The sequence below is a fragment of the Rhinolophus sinicus genome, linkage group LG02 (assembly GCF_036562045.2).
Source record: "Rhinolophus sinicus isolate RSC01 linkage group LG02, ASM3656204v1, whole genome shotgun sequence".
NCBI classification, from domain to species: domain Eukaryota; kingdom Metazoa; phylum Chordata; class Mammalia; order Chiroptera; family Rhinolophidae; genus Rhinolophus; species Rhinolophus sinicus.
In genome coordinates this window covers 60,543,986-60,567,340 of record NC_133752.1, presented here as the reverse complement: position 1 = coordinate 60,567,340, position 23,355 = coordinate 60,543,986, and the positions used below count along the sequence as shown (strand labels likewise).

Below are 23,355 nucleotides of genomic sequence, written 5' to 3'. Positions count from 1 at the left end.
GAGCAGTTAAGGTGAGAAGGGTACCTGCCTGTCTTAGTGTTGAGAATAAAGCAAAGCAAGTCCTCTAAGTTGTTGACAGGTTCTGCGACTTTAAGCAAAATGACGTTTAACGAAACCAATTTTACCATAATTGATATAAACAAGAGTTAAGTTCCTATGGCATCTCATGAACGTTACAACAAAATGACATTGAACTAATCCGAGGACCTGACTTCTTTCAGCTTTTGGTCTAGAAGCTATGAATTGAATAAATAATTTCAAGTGTGATGTGTCTTATGTACAGGGTCTATATTTTTCTTTCAAAAATTATTTAATTTACATACAATATAATTTACTTTTTGGTGTATAGTCCTATCAGTTTTGACAACCACAATCAAAATAAAGAAAATTCCATCACCTCAAAAAAAAAAAATGCCCTAATGGTCTTCCTTTGTAGTCAGCCCTTTTCACTGACAATCTCTGGCAACGACTGATCTGTTTCCTATTCCTATAGTTTTGCATTTTCCAGAATGTCATAAATGGAATCACAGTACGGAACCATTTGAGGCTGATTTATTTCACTCATCATGTTTAGATTCACACAAGGGTTGTATTACTAGCTTGTTCTTTTTTAAGGCTGAATAGTATTTCATTCACTGCATGGAGGTACCAATTTATTTAAATAATTTGGTAAAGTATGTTTAAATCTTTTGCCCATAGTTTTATTGGCTTTTCATATGGTTGAGATTTGACACAACTGTGCATATTCTGAACTTAAGTCCTTTGTCAGATATGATTTGCAAATACTGTTTTTTTTTTTACATTTTTTTAATAGTGTCTTTTGCAGAGCAGAAGTTCAAATTTTGATGAAGTACAAATTATCAATTTTTGCTTCTGTGGATTGTACTTTTGGTGTTGTATCTGAGAACTCTGCGTAACCCAAGACCACAAAGATATTTTTCCTATGCTTTCTTATGGAAGTGTTATAGTTTCATGTTTTACATTTAGGTCTATGATTCATTTGGAATTAACTTTTAAGGTGTGAGGGATGGGTCAAGGTTAATTTTATTGGTATTTAGGCATGTAATTGTTCCAGCAACATTTGTTAAAAAAAGATCATCCTTTCTTCATTAAATCGCCTTTGCACATTTGTGCAAATCTTTATTACTGCATCCTTACAGTAATTCTTGAAATCTGGAGGTATGAGTCCAACTTTGTTCTTTTCAAAATTGTTTGGAGTAGTCTGGTTTCTTTGCCTTTCAATGTAAGTTTTAGAATCAACTTATCATCTACAGAAAAATCCTCCTGGGTTTTGATTTGGATTTTGCTCAATCTATAGATCAAGAACTGACAGAGGATGAGTTCTCTCTTAGGGTTTTAGGTGCTCATGCTGCCACTGCTCTCATGCAGCATCTTGATTAGGGGCCACCCTCAGAGGAGGGTCAGAAGAGAAAATGGAAAGAAAAAAACAAAAATGGGCTGTTCATGTAAAATGTCAATACTTTTTGAAACATACAGATTACTATTACTCTGGTGGCTGAACTGGTTCAGTTTGCTCTGTGATCAGTAACAAATTACTAACCTCCCTGAGTTTCAGATTTGCTTGCTGTAAGGATTAGGGAATGATATATGCACGGATGGAATTAGAGGGACATATGGAAAGAGACTTCAAATAATCAGACTATCTTCTGTAGAGTAATAATGTATTTTCTTTCAAAAGCAGAAAGATGATAGAAGAATAAACAGTGAAGGAGGGTGGAAATAGGACTTTCTAAGAAAAAACTACGAAAAGGTCAAAACCCATATTGACAAACAGTGCTCAAATTTTAAGGAAACTTTGGGGGAACCCGAAAATTGTTTCAGGAAATTGGATTCATAGCTGATTGGGGCACACTGGTAATGCTACAGCCCTTAGCTTTAAGTTGCCTTGAAGTGGGATATGGAAGTTGTAAAGCACCTAAAGATTAAAATCTGGAGACTTGGATAAAGTTAAGGTGTTTCCAATAAAATATTATCAAAAAGAAAATGAGATTTTCTTTGATCCTTGTTAACCCATGTCAACACTGAGCTTTCACTCTGACACCAGAAGCCAAAAGCAATGATGGAAGCAGATGGTTAAATATTATTTCCTCAATTGATTTTTCCAACTTCAGAAATTAGCAGTATAAACTAAAAGCCACTTCAAAATATGATAGGGTAGGTAACTGATATTAAGCTAACCAGGAAGGAAAAAATGCTCCCTATAGAAAAATTTATTAGGAACCAAGTTACAAGTGAAGGATAAAACAAAAACTAAAAAAGCATCTAAATAGTATTTGATGAACTGACACTTATTAAATACACCACCAGTGTCCTAAGTACAAGCAGGAAAATCAATTCATGTTGAAGATCAAGAACTGCCCTGTTCCGTGATATTGGATCTTTCAGCTTTTCCAACCACAATTTCCAGGCCAACAACTCACCACAGAAGGAAGAGAGAAGTTGAAGGAAAATCTACATGGGGCCAGCCCGGTGGCTCAGGTGGTTGGAGCTCCGTGCTCCTAACCAAAGCTCCTGGTTTGATTCCCACATGGGCCAGTGAGCTGCGCCCTTTACAGCTAAGATTGTGAACAACGGTTCTCCCCGGAGCTGGGCTGCCATGTGCTGCCCCAGGCTGCCTAGTGCTGCTGCGGGCTACTGTGAGTGGCCGGCAGCAGGCTGCCTTGAGCAGCTGACTGACGACTGGTGACTGACTGCCTCAGCTCGGGGGAGCGCAAGGCTCATAATACCAGCATGGGCCAGGGAGCTGTGTCCTATACAACTAGACTGAGAAACAACGGCTTGAACTGGAGTGGGTTGGCGGGGCAGAAGAAGTGGGGCAAGGGGAATCTACATATTATATGGAATAAAATGCAAAAATTATCTTCATGCATTTTGGTAATTTATTATTTCTAAAAGAAAGATCTTACTTTTAAAGAAAATCACCTCTATTTTCCTCATCCTCATTACCAAGTCACTTACGTGGACACCAGAATTAAACATTGTAGCATAGAATTCATTGTCGTATCAAATTTAAACCAATACACTTGGAAACCATGCAATACGGCTGTAAGGGTAACTCGTAGATACGAGGTGGGACAATTAAGTTTGCGAACTCATCCTAGAAAAGTGCTACATATTTCACTGTTGAAAATCACTATGGTCACCTTTGAAGTACTCCCCTGGGGAAGTTATGCACCTATGTCAGACCTAGTCAAAGCAATTTTGGAACTCTTTCTTCTGGAATGGCCATCAGAGCTGTCATCGTATTACCCTTAACGTCCTGAATGTCATCAAAAGGTCTCCCTTTCAATATTTCCTTTATCTTTGGGTAAAGAAAGAAGTCACTGGGGGCCAGGTCAGGTGAGTAGGGAAGGTGTTCCAATAGTTATTTGTTTACTGTCTAAAAACTCTCTCACAGACAGTGCCGTGTGAGTTGGTGCATTGTCATGACGCAAGAACCATGAATTGTTGGCTAAAAGTTCAGGTTACTTTCGTCTTTTTCATGTAGCCTTTTCGGCACTTCCAAGTAGTAAACTTGGTTAATTGTCTAGTTGGTATAAATTCATAATGAATAATCCCTCCGATATCAAAAAGGGTTAGCACCATTGTTGCAACAAGTTCTCGAACTCAATTGTCAGACCTCAAATACTCATTTCCATGCACTGATGTAAGACGAAAACATGGTCCTTTCTAGATGAAATTTTTATTTTTCCTAGGCTTCAGTTAAATACATTTCCCTTTATATAATTTCCACAGCAGATTATGTAGTTCTAAATTCTAGTCATTCCAAAAATATAAAAGCCTCACTAGGTTTTGTTGAAATCTGATTTGACCAATTTATCTAATATTAGTCATTCTAATTATCCAGCTAGAAACCAGACATGAAATAAATGTCCTAGGAGAAGGCTTTTTCCAATGGAAATAATCTATGCCACATTTTTCGTCACTGGAAATTAATCCATTTCCATGTTTTTCTCTGATGTTTTCTGTTTGCTGGCTCAAAACCAACTCATACTTCCTTTTGTAAAAATAGTAATCTACAGGATCGTAAAAGGCAATAGTCACCATTTAAAAAGTAACACACAGTATGAGACTGATTATAATCACTCAGAATTCCTTAAAAGTACTGATTCCTCAGCCACACATGAGATGTACTGAATTAAAATCTCAGGTATTTTTTCACAAAAGTTTTTCTTAAAAACCTTCTAAACTGATTCTGATGGTCATTCAATTTGGGAATCACTTGTACAATCAACTAAGAACCAAAGATATGGCTTATACTTTACTCCTGGTTCTAATTATTTTGATGTTTGACTTCTTTGGTTTTCTTATCTAAAAAATGATGGGATTAGAATGGATTCTTAAGGTCCACTTATCTTCAACATCTTATAAAGATGTGTTTTTATAAGAAGATGAGATTAGGACACAGGAAAAGCCACGTGAGACAGAGGGAGAAGATGACCATCTACAAGCCAACAAAAGGCCTCAGAAAAAATTCAGTTAAGCTGATACCTTGATTTCAGACTTTTAGCCTCCAGAACTGTGAGAAAACAAATTTATATTGCTTAAGCAACTCAGTCTGTGGAATTTGATATGGCAGCCCTAGCAAACTAATTCAATGAGTTACTTGGGATTCCTGAAGACAAGCAGAATGCTAAGCCTCCCTCAGACTTATTGAGTTAATTTCTGAGGGTAAGTTTAGAAATCTGCCTTTTTACCGCAATCACAGTAAAGTTTGCTACCCACAACAAAGTTTGCAGCCTACTTCTTTAAAATCTGTGATATCAAGTGTTAACTGATGCAATGACTACAAAAGATCTATCTAATCTGTATCTCATTCCCAAGGGCCTTACAACTGAGTAAATCCAAATACAGATAAGAAACAAGAGACTATAAAGTTCCAATTTGTTACCGTCTCAAAATGTTGAGTGAATTCTTGCACTCTACAAGAAAATACAGTGCTTAATACAAAATACAGTGCTTAATACAGTGCTTTAAAAAACGGACTCCTGAAGATTGTGAGGCAGTGTGGTTGACTGCAATAAAGTGAAAAGGAATGGATAGGGGAGACAGAAATCAAAGCCCAAAGCTGGAATATAGTCAATATGGTAATAACTCTGTATAGTGCCAGGTGGTTATCAGTCAGGGGATCACTTCTTAAACTATATAAATGTCTAACCACTAGGCTGTACATTTGAAATATAATATTGAATGTCAATTGAAATTGAAAAATTAAAAAAAGGAGGGAAGGTGAAGGAGAATCAGAGGTTCAAATTTCCAGGTATAAAACAAATAAGTCGTAGGGATGTAATGAACAGCATAGGAAATATAGGCAATAATATTGTGATAGCGTGGTACAGTGTCAGAAGGTTGCTGGACTTATCATGGTGATCACTTCTTTAGGTATATAAATGTTGAATAACTATAATGTACACCTGAAGCTAATATAATATTGTATGTTGGCTATATCTTAATAAAAATCTTTTGGAAAAAAGAGGGTGATAAACATGAAAGGCAGAGTAAATCTACCATACTTAATGAGAAGCCCCATAGAAGATAAGAGAATGGGGGCAGGGGCAATATGTGGAGGAGCAATAGCTGAGAATTTCTCAGAACCAACAGAAGGCACAAATCTAGATACAAAGAGTGGAATAAATCCCAAACAGGATTAATAAATTTATACCCAGACACATATTAAACTGCATGAAATGAAAGCAGATAGAGATTTCTTTTAAAGGTGCAATATTTAGCCTGACAGCTGACTCAACAGCAATGGGGGGAAGTCATAAGAGTATAGAAAAATATCTCCAATGTGCTGAAAGATAATAAAGAGAAAATTAGTATTTTACATTCAGCAAAAATATCTTTGCAGGATTGGGGGCAAAATAAATATATTTTCATACAAAAATATCATGAGCAAGTATGCCACCAGCAGACTCTCACAAAATGAAATTTTAAAGAAAATATTTCAGGTAGAAAGACATTTACCTCAGATGGTAAGCCTGAGATATAAAATAGAATAGAGCAAAGAAAGTGACACGTGTGTGGGTAAATACATTGACTACATAAACAAAATAAAAGTCTTGTGGAATTAAAAGACTTTAAAGTATGTAACAGAGATAAAATACATGACCATATAGTATGCAAGTTGGGAATTACAGAATTGTCTATTAATATGTCTGCATAATAAACAATCCCAAAACTTTGTTGCATAAACAATCCATGTTCATGGATTCTGTGGGTCAGGAATTTGGCAGGCACAGCAGGGATGGCTTGTCTCTGCTCCAGTAAGTCTGAGGCTGGGTATCATCTGAAAGCTTGCTTACTCACATGACTGACACCTGATGCTGGCTGTAGGCTGGGAGCTCAATTGCTCTCCAGTGAGCTAGTTTAGGCTGCCTCACAGGGTGATATCTGGATTACAAGGATGAGCTTTCCAAGAGGGAGACAGCAAGCAAGAGAGTGAAAGAGTCAAGTGAAAGCCATATAGCCTTACATGACTTAACCTTGAAAGTCATACCGAATTACATATGCTGCGTTCTGTTATATTAGTTGAAGGCTGTCATAAATTTTTGTTTGGGTTCAATGGGAATGGAAACAGATTTTTGTCTCTTGAGGGGATCTGGGGGTTGTGACAAGCTTCTAGAAGAGTATGTGAAATTGGAATTGCTGTAGCCATATTTGGAACCTATAATCTGCCCAAAGGTAAAGATAATGATTAACTTTAGTTTCACTTAATACGATTATGCATCACATAAAATAGGGTAATCATCAAAAGATAAAAGCCACTAAACTAGTAAAGAGAAAAAAAAAGCATATTAGCTCAGGAAAAGAGAAACTATATCATTTATATTAAGTTAACCTAAGGAACTGGTTAAACAGGTTTTGGGAGAACTGAAAACGTTAGCAAGGGATACAACTATTAAAGAGAAGAGGGTGAAATTATTAGAACCTGGAAGCCTAGATGAGATACCCTGCAGAGTGTCAGAGGAAAGCTAGTGCCTGGAAACCAACCACAACTACTGGAAGAAAAGCCACTGCTGAAGTGATGCAAATGGCAAGGGTAAAAGTCTCCTCCCTTTGTCCAGCATTCCAATCTTCTTCTAGAGCCCCCTGTTCATGGAACCTAAAAAAAGCCAAATGGTAAAGGAGAAATATAGTTTGTAAAGTTCCAGAATACAGAAAAATATCTAGAGTTGGGAGACAATCAGTTAATAACTGGCATAAGTGAAATAAAGTAAATACAAATTTAAAAAGGCAAGAAATTACAGAAAAAGAATCACAGAATAAGCTAGATATAAAACAACCCATAAAATGGCAGAAATAAATCTAAATACATCAGTAATTACAGTACATGTAAATGGCATAAGTGTTCTAGTTAAAAGACAAAGATTATCAAACTGGATTTAAAAAGTCCCCAAATCCAAACTGCTGGAAATTAAGAAACACTGTCCTAAAAAACCCAAGAGTCCAAAAGGAACTCCTAATGAAAAATAGAAAACATTTTAACTGAATTATATGCACACACACACACACACACACACACACGTATATATACACTTATATACACTTACAGAATATGGCTACAACAGTGATTAGAGTATAAGGTAATATAACTATATTATACTACAGTAATATAGACATTTATTATTTTTAAATGTATGTTGGAAGACAGGCTGAAAATGAATGAGGTAAGCATCCATCTCAAGAAGTTAGGAACAAGAACAGTAAAAAAACCCAAAGGAAATATAATAAAGTAAGTAATAGTGATCAGAGCAGAAAGTAATGGAATAGAAACATACACTAGAGAAGATTAACAAAAACAAAATTTGGATCTTACAAAAGACTAAACACTTTCCCTACTTGAAGTTTATATAAGCTATCAAAAGAATTTGCAAATAATTTACAAGAATCACTACATTTAGTAAGTTTCCAAATACAGAAGCAATACAAAAAAATCAATATTTTACGCATAATCAGCAGTTAAGTTATAAAGTGGATGAGGTAATTTGGTTTAATATTTTCACTTGAGAACATTTAGAAAAGTTGGACAAAATATATTTTAAAAAGTTGGAGGGCATCAGAGAGCTAAGTTAGTGAATAATTTTCAGGCTAATATCTGGGGGAAAACAGAAATTCATAAAGGAGAACCCTTCATTTGGGACCACTTGTGCCCTGGCAGCTTTTGCAGATTTGTAAGACGCCAATGAGAAGTTGCTGAGCAGAGCTAAGAGACTAGGGATTCAAAGGCATAGTCTAGTGCCAGGCAAAAAGTTGTGATGGTGGTGGTGGTAACCTTAACCCATTCTTTGCAACCCTGATGGGTGTAGGAGTAAGGGCTAACACGAACAAAGTGCATCAGTATAGTCTATAGCTCAGCTCTGAGTCACATGGATGACTCAAAAAATCTCAGTCTCTCAAACTGATCCTGACATGAGTGCCCAAGTGTCTGCTAGAGCATATGAAAAAAACTCTGTGGAGGATGAAAATACCATGCTGGGCATGAAATTTCTTCTCCAATTTTTCAAATGTAAAATTGGCATAAAATTAAAGATAAGACCATAAAAATATAAAATAATGAGGATTAGTAAGAAAAAAAAAGAAAAACAGACCCAGAGGATAATTTCACATTGGGGAATTATTAAACAAGACTATAAGATAATGTTTTTCATGTTCAGGTAGATAAAAGATTGAAAATTTCAGCAAGACAATTGGAAACTACAAGAGTGGCAGATTTTCATATTTACAAATAGAAATTTTGAGAACTGAAAATACAAAGGGCTAAGAATAACCATGGCGTTCTTACAGAAAAATAAGTTGGGAGAACTAGTTCTGCTAAATATCGAAAACAATATATCAACTACAGTGATGAAGGCAATAAATACAAGCACAGTATATATAGAAAAGGAACAAAAAATTCAGAAAAGAGATGATATGTGACTTTGGTGGCAGTGTAGGAGTGACAGTGCAGAAAAGAACGGACTTTAGTAAATCGTGGTGAGGCACTTCTCAGAATACAAAATTAATTCCTTGTGAATTAAAAACTTGAATGACAAGGTAAAACTAAAGCTTTTAGAGACAATATAAAGGAGTATCTTCATGACCTTTGGGTACAGAACAATGTTTTAAGCAACTCACAAAAACTTCTCAGTAGCTATTAACAAATTCTGTTTATCAAAGAACATCATAAAGAGAGAGAAAGGAGAGTGGGCAACCAGAGTGGGAGAAGGTATTTTCAACTGTATAGCTAACAAAGAACAGGATTTATAAAGATGTTTCACAAATAAATGAGGAAAAAACTGCAAATACAACAGAAAAATGGGCAACAACTTGAAAAAACACTTTACAAAAAAGAAAATCAAAGTGGCCAATAAATTTATGAAAAGGTCCTCAATTTCACTGGTAATTAGGGAAATGCAGAATAAATCTTCAATGAGATACAACCATGCATCCACCAGACTGGCAAAATTTTACAAAATCTGTTAACACCAGTGTTGAGCAAGATGTGGACATCTCTATGGCTCAGTAAAAACTCTTGTTATTATCTAGTAAGATTTAAGATACGAATACCCAATGACCAAGCAATTTGAATCCTATGTATATACCTTACTTGCACTAGGAGATACATACAATAATGTTCACTGCGAAACTATGATTGCTCCAAACTAAAAACATCCGAATTGTCTACCGTCAATAAAATGAATAAATTGTGGTATGCTAATGCAAAGGTAAATTATACAACAATGAAGTTGAAGTATAAGCTACAGGCAACAACATAGATGAATTTCTTGTTTAACAAAAGAAGCAGCAACAAAGGATAGTATTATATGATTCCATTTACATAAAGTTCAAAAACTATCAAAAAGTAAATGGTATTGTTTAGGTACATACATAGGTGGTACCACTACACCGTGTTTCCCCGAAAATAAGACCTAGCCAGATAACCAGCTCTAATGCGTCTTTTGGAACAAAAATTAATATAAGACTGGGTATTATACTATATTATACTATACTATACTATACTATACTATACTATACTATACTATACTATACTATACTATACTATACTATATAAGACCCGGTCTTATAGTAAAATAAGACCGGGTCTTATATTAATTTTTGCTCCAAAAGACACATTAGAGCTGATTGTCTGGCTAGGTCTTATTTTCCGGGAAACACAGTAACAAAGACATAGTTATCACAAAAGGTAGGGCAGTATTATTGCCAGATGGTATGTGGGGGTAGCTGTTTGTGATTGGGAAGGGACTACAACCGGCAGTTTTCTAGGCTGCTCTCAATGTTCTATTCATCTGAGACCTGGTCTTATACAAGTACATATAGAATGATTCCTTAAACAGCATATGTATATTTTATGTACTCTTTTGAATATATATTTTTTGAATATTTGTTTTTCAATTTAAAAAACAAAGCTAGGACATGGCAAGAGAAAAATGGACACAGACAGATTACTTACTGATTACTTACTATGACCCCCAAGATCACAATTCCCTGTTTTTGAAGTTGTTTAAAGTAAAATAGTCAAACTCATGTCTAATGATTGTATATTAAATAATTATACATTTACAATTACATATATAATTATATATATAATTATAATGAAATTTTGATAATATTCATTATGGTTGAATTACTAGGTCAAGGGATTTTTCCTCAAAATCTCAAGAGAACATTTAATTGTCTTTCTGTCTTCAGTTTGTTAATTATAAAATAGTGGACTCAAACAAAGATACACACCTATTTCCAAGTCCTATCTCTGGGACAATTTAGAAGAACTTACAGATAAGTTAACATAACTGCTCTGAACACCAAAATAAATGGACTTAGAAATCCCCAACCAACAGTCTGGGATTTATCAGATTGTCTGTTTTACATGGTTACCACCATTTCCACCCTAATTGTTTTAACAGAATTTTCAGGAGCCAAAGCACTTTGAAATAAGTGCCTCCACATCCAGTGACTGTTGTATCTACATGACTGCAAAACTTGAAAATCAGGAAAACACCAAAGCAGTATTACCCACAAAATAAATAGTAAAATTGGAATCTCTGGAGTCAACTATGGAACAGGACTTACAAATATATTGTCAAATTTCTTAATTTATTTTTAATAAGTAAAAAATTACTCAGTGGTACCGTACAAAATCAAATCATTAATTTTTGCACCTGGTATTTCAATCATGGAACAGTAATAAACAAAACAATGAAAAAAATTATCATTAATTTCACCTAGGCTTTCCAGCTTACTAGAACAAAACAGAAGAAATTAATGGCAATACCCATTACCTACAGAAAAAAAAAAGCAATGACAATGGTTTCAGGTACAATCCAAAATGAACTTAATGTTTGTTGATTTTGTTTGTATGTACTAAAGCACTAATATCCATAAGAATTGATAGACTACTTCTAAACTCACTTGTGAGGAGATGTGGAGATTTAGATCGAATGATAAGCAAGCTATTAGATCACAGTTGAATGGCTACCTGGAAAATATCAGTGTCATGGAGCACAAAACAAAGTGAAAGTGGGAAAAAGGCTTCTTAGAGAAAAGTCCTTTTACTATTCCTAGTCTATAAAGTTCCAAGTCATAGAAACCTGATATTCCTGGATTCAATTTTAAATAATATTAATTTTAAGCATTACACTTGCAATATGCACAATGCGAGACGGTAGGATACGGTGAACCAATAATTAATTGCTTATTTCAAAGGTAGCCATTTTCTTTAAACTCATCCTGTTCACTTCCTCCCACCTCCCAATGTACAGATGATCTTTTAATCATACAAATTCACCCTCTAGTCTTTAAATACATTTTCCCAGCTGGATGATACTTCTACAAAAGAATAATATAGCTGTTTGACAAAGTAATTTAACTATTTGTAAATGAAATATAAAGGAAAGTTAAGTAGATGGTATATAAGAAGATACCAAATTGGAGCAATACTGATGTGAATTTAGTTTTTAATTTATCAAAGTACCTATTAATGGTCTGAAGACAAGAGAAGAAAAGCAGCTAGAGAGACACAACTTCCTGTGGTTATAAAATGCCAACTGCTTTAGAATACAAGATAGTTTTAGAAACAAAAGGAACACTTGCTGTTTTCATTGAGTTACAGTGTTGAGTGTACTTTACATCATTTTAATGAAAGCACTTTTATGAACATCTGTAATAGCTCATATCAGAAAACAGAAAGTTTCTAATAATAAAGACCTAAAAAAATAAATTTTTATCTTCATCAACTCCCTTTCTGGGAATGCAGAATAAAATAATACATTCCTCTTTAAAATAAAATATTAATTTCTTTCTGTCCAATAGGTTGCTGGAAGAAAAAACATCGAGACTCAACTAGTGATGATTTTTTAATTTCTATTTTTCACCTACTTTTAAAAAATACTCCCTTCACAAAACCTTTTAGTCTTATGTACTATGACAATCAGGTTTAGAGTTCCAAATAAATAAAACTGCCACATTAGAAGACATATTGAAGAACAAATGATCAGCCACATTTCTCTGTTCACATTCATGGATTCTCTCAGAGGGTTGTCAGAGTCCATATAATACTGTTAACGTTTAGTCTGAGTTAACATGTGTCATCTGACCTACTGCTCATGGCTTACAACACTGATGCTATCAAGAAAGACCCTGATTTTTGGGAGACAGTGATGTAACAAACTCTGGTTAAACTAGCAAAGGTAACAGGACAGTAAACCATAACCATACAATTTAAAAATGTTTACTGTCCATCAACTGATACCATCCCTCCAATTCCCACTGGTATTAAACTCAAAACCTAATCGTAGGAGTTACAGGGTGCCCAATGCTATTTGTATAGAAAAATGGACCTCAAATACTAAATAAGAAATTCGTAAAATAGGATTAATTTTTTTGGATAGTTGCATTTGTTACTTTCAATTTCTTGACCTGTTATCTCTTCTGGTCACAGATACATATTTTTTCCTTCTATTCAGACAGAGAGGTTAATACACAAACTTGTTGTAAGCATTATAAAATGGCATTCCAGTTCAAAGTTGCTCGTGATCATATCCACATATGAATCACTAGACAAGTATATACAATGTTCCAAAATGTTGTTTAATTCTTCAGTGTAGATTCCTACTAGAAATTCCCTTAAATTAAGGCTTCCTTGAAGAGAAATCCATAGTATTATGAGCTGATTTTTTAGCTTCTGAATTAAGTGCATTCTTTCCAAAATCAAGTAGTCCTGGAGTAACTTTAAGACAACTTCTATTAATCAGTGTCGTGACTAAAGTAGTATCTTACTGGAGGTCCAGGCAAATCTTCATCTCCATCAGTGTCTGGAGCAAATGACACAGTAAGATCCACGTATTTCTTTTCAGTAGAAGGTTTCACAAGTTTATGCATTCTAATAAAAATAACCAAAGACAAATAATTTGGTAAATTCTGTAAAATGAAAGTTTTCGGCTGTCAATTGTTGCCCAGAAAAATCTGAACTTATATCTAGACTTTAATTTCATTTTTAAATCTAATACTCCATCCACTTTCATATATTCATTTTTTTTTTTTTTTTTTTTTTTTTGCTAAAAGCTCTGAACTCGACACTCATTTACCTACCAGTGAATCAATTTGGACCACTGCTGATAGTGATAAAGAACACAAACCAAGTGTTAAAAGAGAAAAACAAAAAGCAAAACAAACCCTAACATATAAAAACCACAAAAAAAACCCCAAAATGATTTTTGAAAGCAACGTTTTCAAAAAATGAATTCTCCTATACTCCTTATAAAGTTTGGAGGCATCATAAATTCTTCTCAAGCATTTCTCTGTAAAGAGTAAAAAGCAAGCAAGATTTAAATCTTCAAACGCAAGCTGAAAATGTCACAATAAAAGACATTCTTGTTTCCCTTATATCCCATGTTTATCCTACTTACTAAAAAACCACTTAGGTTTTGCTATTGTCACTTTTACTGTCTTAATTCAAGTCATCATCCATATGCCAAATTATTGCATTAGCTTCTAGCCCGTTGTCTCCTGCTACCTCCAATCTACTCTGCTGCCAGAATCCTCTTAAAATATAAATTTGATGTTACTCTCCTGCCTAATAATGTATCATATATCATGTACCTATCTTGTGCCAGACTCTGAACTATAAAATCTTTATAGCTCTTTCTATTTTACAAAGATATTTTGTCCCATATATAATTTTTCATTCTTTCTACCATTCATTCTCACCACCTCATCCTTAAGTCATTCCAAAATCTTGATTTCCCAAATAGATCATGCATGTTTTTTATTATTAGCTGCATGCCTTTGCACAATCTACCACTTTTGCTTGATATAATCCATTTTCAAAGGTAGCGTCAATGAAACCTACCCTAAGCTAAAGCTTTGAGTTAGCAGTGCCCATAGTACTCTGTAAAAACCTTTATTATAATTATTCAATTACATTTTAATGATTAACATGTCACTTTCCTTTAATAGACTGTAAACTCCTTGAGGGAAAGGGCTACCTGACAAAGATGTATGATAACAAAATTTTTAATTGGAGTGACATTTACTGACTATTTCTTTCTTGACATTACACCACTAGCCCTTACTATTATTTTAGTGCTCAATAGTTATGGGCATAATCATCCCTATTTGTGGGTAGGAAATTAAGTTTCAAAGAGTTCAATAAGCTATTCAATATGACAAAACAAGTAAGTAGCTAGGCAAGGATGTGAACCCAGGTCCTTAAAGCCAATCTTGTCTAGCCACTTCATAGGTACTCAATAAATATCTGTTAAATAAACAATGTAATAAAATAAGAAATATTCACAGAACTACCACGTTGGAGATTTCAAATGTTGGCCAACTCTATAAAGCATTTTGAGAATTATTTGCAGCAAATTTTAAATTCCACTAATCAATACAGTTCATGACACACATTCCAATCTCATCTAGGTAGTATACAGTAAAGGAATTCTAAATACTACCCTTAATTTATCCAAAAGATACTTAGGGACTGGAATGAAAACAAACAAACAAACAAAAACAATATAAGGCAAATTAATGCCTTAGCTAATATAATGTTTTTTTAGAGAGAATTTAGACTGGGTTATAATAAAAAATAGTGAATAACCTCATTAATTGATAATTATAGTTAAAGCACCATCATGCAGATTCATTTATTCACATGACAAATATTTATTGATGCCTATTACATGCCAGGCATTGGTCTAGGCTCCTGAAATATATCAGTTACCAGATCAAATAAAGATTCCTGCCCTTGTGAAGCTACTAGTCTAGTGAGGGGAGACAGATAATAAATAATAAACATAAAATGTACAGGACCTATAAGACAGTGATAAGTCCTACGTAAAAAAGTAGCGCAAAGGATATTGGACATGCTAGGCTGGGGTTGGAATATTAAGGAGGGCTCAGGGAGGCCTTTGCAACAGGTGCAAAGACCAGAGCTGAGAGTTAGCCAGGCTGCCATCTCAGAAAGAGTTACAAGCTGAGTAAACAACTAGAGAAAAGTTCTCATGCTGGACCATGACAGGAGTGTTCAGAAAAGGAAGGGGGCCAGTGTAGCTAGAATGTTGTGAGCAAAGCGAGATTAGTACCGTGTTTCCCCGAAAATAAGACCTAACCAGACAATCAGCTCTAATGTGTCTTTTGGAGCAAAAATTAATAGAAGACCCAGTATTATGTTATATTAATTATATTGTATTATACCCAGTCTTATAGTAAAATAAGACTGGGTCTCACATTAATTTTTGCTCCAAAAGACACATTAGAGATGATTGTCTGGTTAGGTCTTATTTTGGGGGAAACATGGTATGAGAGGAACTTAGAGGGATAACTAGGAACCAGACCAGTCAGGGCCTTGCAGACCACTGTAAATGCTGTCTTTTTTGCTCCCTTTCTTTTTCAGGTCTCTGCCCAAATATTATCTGAACAGGTATTTCTTGTGACAGGCAGAGGGAATACATAGACCACTCAACATAATATACCAATTTATCCCCTTACTTTGCTTTATTTTCTCCTTAGCACTTAACACCATCTGACATGTTGTTACGCAAACTCCTCAGGAAGGGCAGGGACTTTGCTTTGTTCATTGCTGTATCCCTAATGTTTACAAAAGTACCTGGCACATAGCAGACACTCAAAAAAATCTGTTGAATAAATGAATGAAAATAACAATTTGGTATTTTTGTTTTATACTTCGGTCTCATAATCCTGGTCATTATGTTTCCACATGAGAGGTGGATCTATTTTCACTTGGTGTATTGACTAAATCAGCTTTCTAAGCCTCCTGACTGAAAAGCTAATCTGAACTACAATAACTACACAAGGGTACCGTAATCCTATGAACCTCTCTTGAGAGGCAGCCCACTGAGCTTGGTAAATTCACTGTCTTTATTACTGCCATTAGGAGTAAATCAAATACTTTTATCTGAATTTTGATAACCTCTACCTCTAATCTCCCAGTGTGCATTTAGCTTGTATGTTTCAACTCTTGAGACTCTTTTGCATATACTTAATACTTACGTTAACTTCAATCTTTTTGCATGACCAGGCATTACAGGAACATAAAGCATTTTGACGCCTTGTACCACCATTGTTGGCTCAATTCCGTACTTCTCCTAAAAATGGATCCCCAAAAGAGAAACAATCAAAGCTCTGTCCAAATATAAAATGTTGGGTGACAGAGTTTTACAAACAGTATAAAGGGAACAAATTTCTGCTAAATAACATTATATAAAAATCTCAAATGAAATTATGCATACAAAGTAATAGACTCAAAGCAACTCAGTGAATAAGTGTCTCACTTTGACTGCATTTATGAAATCCAAGAGGGTGAAATCTTCTTTTCCATGTATAGTCCATCTGTCCCAAATTGTAAATGATATTCCATTTCTGTTGTAGAAAAATATTCAGAAAAACATTTTAATTTTCTTCCCTTAAGTAATAATAAAACCCTCCAGAAGTCCATTATTTGTAATTTAGCTAGATAATAATGTAAGGGAAAGAAAATACAACTTCAAAAATATTCCATAATCTTATTTCCCCATCACACCAACACAGGTAATCACTTTAATCAGTTCCTTGTTGATCCTTCCAAGTGTTTCATTATAAATCAGTATGTCTTAGTGAGAAAGTTCTTTCCCTTTCTCTCTTTTTAAAAAGCTGCATGGATTTTACTGCGTGGATGGGTGTTCCAGTACCCTATTACTAGACACTTGGATTGCTCCAATCTTTGGCTATGATAAACAATGCCAGAGTATCTTGTACATATATCATTTAAGTGTAAATGTATCTGCCAATTTGAAATATAGTGCTATATTCCCTTTATTATGAGTTACACTATTTTATACACTCATCAGTAATATATGAGAGTGCTTTCTCACACTTTACCAAGAAAGGTGTTTTCAAATTTTTGGTTGTTGCCAATCTGAAAAGTGAAAAATGGAGGTCCAGGGGAATCGTTTGCCTTGTCACATAGCTTTTGGAATTAGATTCTAAATTACATGATCTATTAAACAAACACTAGAGTGCCTTCTAATTCATCTGAGTAATGTAGACGAAACAATAAGGAAGTACAACACTAAAGAGTGTGGCAGATTAAGTGTTGTGAGAGTTCTATGGCTAGTTTAGTAAAAAATACTTCAAGAAAATGGGATTTAGACCCAGTCTTGAATTGATGGTAAGGTTTTCCACATATAGAAGAAAAAGAGATGTGAAGCTAGTATTTTTCCATTTTAGAAGGTAGAAATTTTATTTCAGTCTCATTAGGCAAGAGAAATAGACCTTCACGCGTACCTGATTTCAGTTTTTCTTACTTCAGATGTCTCTGTAAACACTATAATGGGAAGGGCTAAGTTAAGGAAACAATTTTTGTAGGCTTCAAAGGGATAGCCACCAGCTACTTTGATCATCTCCAATGCAACCTAGATAAAAGAAGGTGATCTTATTATATAAACAGCCTAAAACTATTCATGACTTTAATTGCATCTATTTGATTTTCCTAAATCCTTCTCAAGCATTTCCCTGTAAAGAGTAAAAGCTACTATTGGACTGGCGTAATATAAATTTCTTGTAAGTCTCTTCACTTTTAGCATATTTTATATTTCAAACTCTCTACCTGTTCTATACATGAACGAAGTTATTAAAAAATATATTAATTTGACCATGTAATCTTCCTACCTTGAAAGTAGACACTGGAACTCAAGAAATACAATAGTCTTAAGTGATTTGATATAAGAGCAGATAATTACACAGGTTCTAAGAATAACACTACATATAGTACAGTATAATAACTAGGGCCATCCTAAAGATTCTGAATCATAAAGGACAGATGAAATTGTAAGAAATCCGATCACAAACAAGAATTATACTTTTATTAAGGCAAAGAACTAAACTCCAATACAATCAAACAGTAAAGATTAGGGCAGTTCATTTAATTCAAGAAAATAGAGCACGGAGGACACAAAGATGATTAAGAGGATTATTGCCTGTAGGAAAATTGGACTCTATCTTGATAGTTTATGTTTATGTTAAAATGTTTGTATAGCTGTAAAACCTCATAATGTAGATTATTTTTAGAAATATTTTGAAATTTTAAATTATAAGATCAGTATGTATCCCTCCTTCTCTAAAATTTCTGAGGGATTGGTTGGAGATAGTATAATGGGAGAAAAGAGGAAAGAGGTGATGAAAAAGAAGCATTCTCATTCAAAGAATAATAAACTCACCAAGCCAGACACTGCAGCAGTGGATGTTGCTATAGCAGGTATAATTTTACCAGCTATGCGCTTTGTTTTGAAACGGTCAGCTGGCTCAATGCTATACATTTTGGCACGAAGATTTGACGCAGCTGTGATGAAATCTAGGTGTCCACTACGATCATCATCTTTTTCAAATGTAAGGACTGCCATCTGAAGGTCACCTGATCATAACAACCAGAAAAAACAAAGTGTCCTATTAAGTGGTAAAGGTTTTACTAGATAAAAAGCAATGTGGGTTTACTACTATTAAAGATTTCAGTCATGTTTTGTTTTTAAATGATTGAAAAATCCAGGAAACTGCAGTTATTGAAAGACATATAATGGCTTTAATACCACTAAATTAGAGAAGTTTCTATATTAAAAAAAGCCTTTAGAAAAGTAACAAAGCCATGTACTATATCTGCTATTAAGTGTTTTACAATAAAAAGGCAACATTTGGTATTGATCGCAAACGAATTCCAAAAATACTATTCTGAAACATTTTGCCACTAATAACTAAGAAATTGGTCAAATAAAAATATGGATCTTTTTGAAAGAGCAGTGGTTCCCAAAATCATCCTGTAGATAGCTGCAGTTTGATCTGTGATGAAATATGAAAGTAAGAAACGACAGTACATTTTTTTCCAGAACTATATTAAGCTGAGATAATTACCTTTATTTGCAAAATAAATAGTTGGCTAATCCAGGTTGTTATTCCTGAATTTTACTGATCTGTGCATAAAACCCAAAAGTTTAGCAACTGCTGATTCATGTAATAAAAAAGTGGTAAGCAGGTCTAAAAACATGAGCTAATAGCTATGCTTTTAAGGAATTAAAAGTTTGGTTCCCCCAGATTTAAGATATCAAGAATGTATGTAGGTCAGTTTGTATTCTCTATGTGTAATTATGGGGACTAAGAAGCAGAGAAAAAAAAAAATCTGTCTATGGTTTTTTATCCGAAAGTGACTTAACTGGGTTTGTCTAAGGGTTAGTCTCCACAAGGACTCCACTTTTTGTTCATCATGTTAGCCATAAGTTAAAAAGGAATCACATAACAGAATTTCAAGGACTAAAATAATCAGAACAACAATGCAGACTTACATTTTTAGCCTTTGAGGATAGGGCAATGGTGGAGAAAATTATGAATTTAATCACAGTTAAAGATAAACAGTGCCTTTTATATGATCAAGAAATCAACTACTATCATTATTATTGTTGCTATTTAATCCCACAAGCTTTTGGTGTAAAGCTTAGTAAAAATAAAAATCCCTCCAGTTCAAAACATTTTAGTAAAGCTCACTTTTGGTAGCTTTGTTAGATGAAATAGCCCTTTCTAGTTGGAAAACAGCATTCCTTTCATCTTCACTGCTGACAGGAACATGGTCTGGTTTCCTTGCTGTTTCATCTGTTTGAACAACCTTTAAATATATGAATATATGTTCATTAATGTTATCACAATCTGTACCTAAATTTGGTTACCATATCTGTTTTTATCAAATAAGGCACAGAGAAAACATTTCCTCTTTCTAGTTTAATCAGATTATTAATTATCATGGTCCAATGTATTTTACATCTTCCCTTAGTAGGTAATAGTATAGTTTGTTTTCTTTATTTTCTAACTCCGAAAACTGACATCTAAATTCTATGATAATCTTTTTCTCAGGGATCTTTATCTTGTTCTCTTGAGAGAACCTCAATATGTGTAAGACAAATTTGCTCATAGTGGGTGTTAAAAATATTTACTGAATAGCTTGTGAGATCTGAGTTCATATGGATCTCTTTTAAAATTCCACACTAACAAAGTTAACATTAATCAATAGTTTGTGATTCTAACAAATCTACTTTAAACCAAACGGCATAGCTTTAACTAGCGCAGAGCCATTTTCTGTCTGTCTCCAAAGAAATTGTAAAATATCTATAAAATATATAATATGGGCATCTTTTAAGTATTTATTGATTGCTGACAAGTAGTTCTGTCCTACAGAATATGTCTTCCTTAATACAGATGCAGGGCAACACATACAAGTAATTTATCCTTAAGAAATTACTTCGTATTAGACATTCCATGAGGGTAGTGAAGTTAATTTTCTCAAACTAAGAAATCATCAATAATTAAAATATTATTTCTTATTAAAAACACACCTAACTCATGTTTGTACAGACTAAATATTATTATAAATATTGAAGAAATATTAAGAAGTCAAGAAAGCAGAAACTTTTGTTTGCTAGGATGTCTCACTGAAACTTTTGGCTGTAGCACCCGTTAACTAGAAATGCCAGATCATGAAGCATCGGTGTGAGTTGCTTCAGGGAGCTGTGGAAGCTTACAATTCATGTCAAAACCAGCTAAGTTGCTCTGGATAGTTTATTACACCAAAACTTTGATAAAAAAAGTAACTCAGGCCAGAAAACATACTGAAGAACAATAAAGACTAGTAAGTTACTGGTGTATGTCTCCTTGGCTTATGTCTAACAGTTTTGCTTATTAGAAACTTGCGCTAGAAACCTTCTTTATATAGAAATGCTGTTTATCCTTTCTGTACTTTTACTCTTAATAAGCTACAAGTCATGAACATCCCATTCAGCAAATCATGTGCTGGTATCTACTGCTTACAAGATTTTCTTTTCCCTAAAATAAAAATGCAGAGTGAAAGACTAGACACACTACTACTTTCTTGAATTTTACAAGGAGGCAGACATTACTCCACATTTTCCAGTATAGCTAAAGGTTAAAGGAAGAGAAGGGCGTTTTATGATTTTTAGAGTGCATACAAAAAGGTACATAATGAATATGTAAATAAAATACTTAATATTTTCAAACTGTCCTATTTACCCTGTCTAAATTTCATGTTCCATTTTTATTATTACTCCCTATCTCTTTCTCTTTCCAACATATTTGCTTGGCAAAATCCCTACCTTGTTATATCCAATTTTCCATCTATTCTACAGTAACACCCAAGCAGCTTTTTCTCCAGCCACATTTAGTGGAAATACACTAAGTGGATTACCATTAAGTGGATCCTCAGTGCTGTCTCACAATTCTACTATATCTTTTAATTAAGTGACTTCACATTCCCCTGGGCAATTATTTAAAACCTTTTCTCTGCACAAACTTCCTTTATCTTCTTCTCCCTTCATTCAGACCTACTAAGTAAGCTTGTTTCTTATTTCCAATAAGAAAGTTAACAATCATTTTTTCTTTCACACTTCAATTCCAATCTCTTACAAGTCCTCTCAGTTACTGCAAAATATACACAAAATCCAACCCCTTATCACAACTATTACCTACTCATATTACTTTATTCAAACCATCACCATCTTTTGCCTATAATCTCCTAACAGCTTTCCCTGATTCCTCTCTTTTGTCTTATATAATCATTCATAACATAATAGCCAGAGTCACCTTTTAAAATGTAAGTCAGACTATGTCCTCTGCTTAAAACCCTTCACTGGCTTATCTCATAATAAAACACTAAGTACTTATCATAATCCTAACTGCCCTTCCAATCTCACTACCATTTTTCTCTTGCAAAGTCTCCTCCACTCACTCAAGTCTTTGAAGGCCTTTCAAAGCCTGCACTTGATTTCACTGTCTGCATTGTTCGTTCACCAGGTAAGAGCATAGCTCCCTCCCTCACTTCCTCCAAGCTTTAGCTCAAAAAACACCTTTCCCTTTTTATCCCATATGAAATTACACCAGCTCCATAACCCTTTATTTCTTTCTCCTGTTTTATTTTTTCTTCTTAGCACTTATGCCCACATTGTAATATTATATAATTATTGGCATTTTTTTTCCTAGGCTACCTCTGGCCCATTAAAACATAACTTCCACAAAATCAAGGATTTTGCGTTGTTCATTCACTGTAGGATTCTCCAGGTTTAGAACAGGATTTGATACACGTAGAAGTTCAATAACTATTTGCTAAATAAAAGAATTTCTAAACATACCTTGTTGGAAGGTTTGAATTCCTGAATCTTTACTTTGGAAAGAATATTCAAGAGGCCATCTGTTGATAAATCCTGTTTTTAAAAAGTAATTTTATGAACAAATTTATTCTTTTAATTCTGAATTCTCACTAAAGCTAAAAACATCCTATAAAAGATAATTTATCATACTAAAATATTTGAATAATTTATCATTTGACTAGACAATATCCATTTATGACATTTATCTTTATTTCTATAGAAATATCAACCATAAACGCTGGGAGGAGGGGGTGGTATGTATGAAAAAGTACTTACTTGTCAACAAACCTGAAACCTTAGTTCCTTCCACAAATTTTTATAAAGGTAGTTTTAGGACTGGTTTGAGTATCAGACTGAGTGCTTTGAGATCAGGGACTATCTCTTCATTGTTTAACAGAGTTCCCTGCACAAATGTATTATATACTCAATACATAAAGTAAGTACATGGAATTCATATCTTCGGAAGCAGGAAAATATTTAAATGGTTCAAGAAGAATTTGGATGAATTTAAGGCTATCAGATCCATATTCATTATTAAGAAGCTGCTTAGGAAAAAACTGAGACATACTGCTTTTGAGGTCCCTTATAACACTCAGCACAAAATAGCCACTCTTTTTACAAAAAGAATACCAGACCATATGCC

General features: G+C 34.1%; 1 protein-coding gene across 1 annotated transcript in view; it reads right to left on the bottom strand.

Annotated features, from left to right (window-relative positions):
• Positions 1 to 11,099: 11,099 nt before the first annotated feature.
• UBA6 (ubiquitin like modifier activating enzyme 6) overlaps positions 11,100 to 23,355 on the bottom strand; it is a 73,131-nt gene continuing 60,875 nt past the window's right edge. Inside the window, exons 27-33 of the mRNA XM_019748064.2 lie at positions 22,695 to 22,766; positions 20,047 to 20,164; positions 18,735 to 18,928; positions 17,803 to 17,930; positions 16,812 to 16,899; positions 16,531 to 16,625; positions 11,100 to 13,402 (exon numbers count right to left, since the gene is read on the bottom strand). Coding sequence (XP_019603623.2) covers positions 13,267 to 13,402; positions 16,531 to 16,625; positions 16,812 to 16,899; positions 17,803 to 17,930; positions 18,735 to 18,928; positions 20,047 to 20,164; positions 22,695 to 22,766 — 831 coding nt within the window. The 3' untranslated portion in view covers positions 11,100 to 13,266. The remainder of the gene's footprint in view (positions 13,403 to 16,530; positions 16,626 to 16,811; positions 16,900 to 17,802; positions 17,931 to 18,734; positions 18,929 to 20,046; positions 20,165 to 22,694; positions 22,767 to 23,355) is intronic.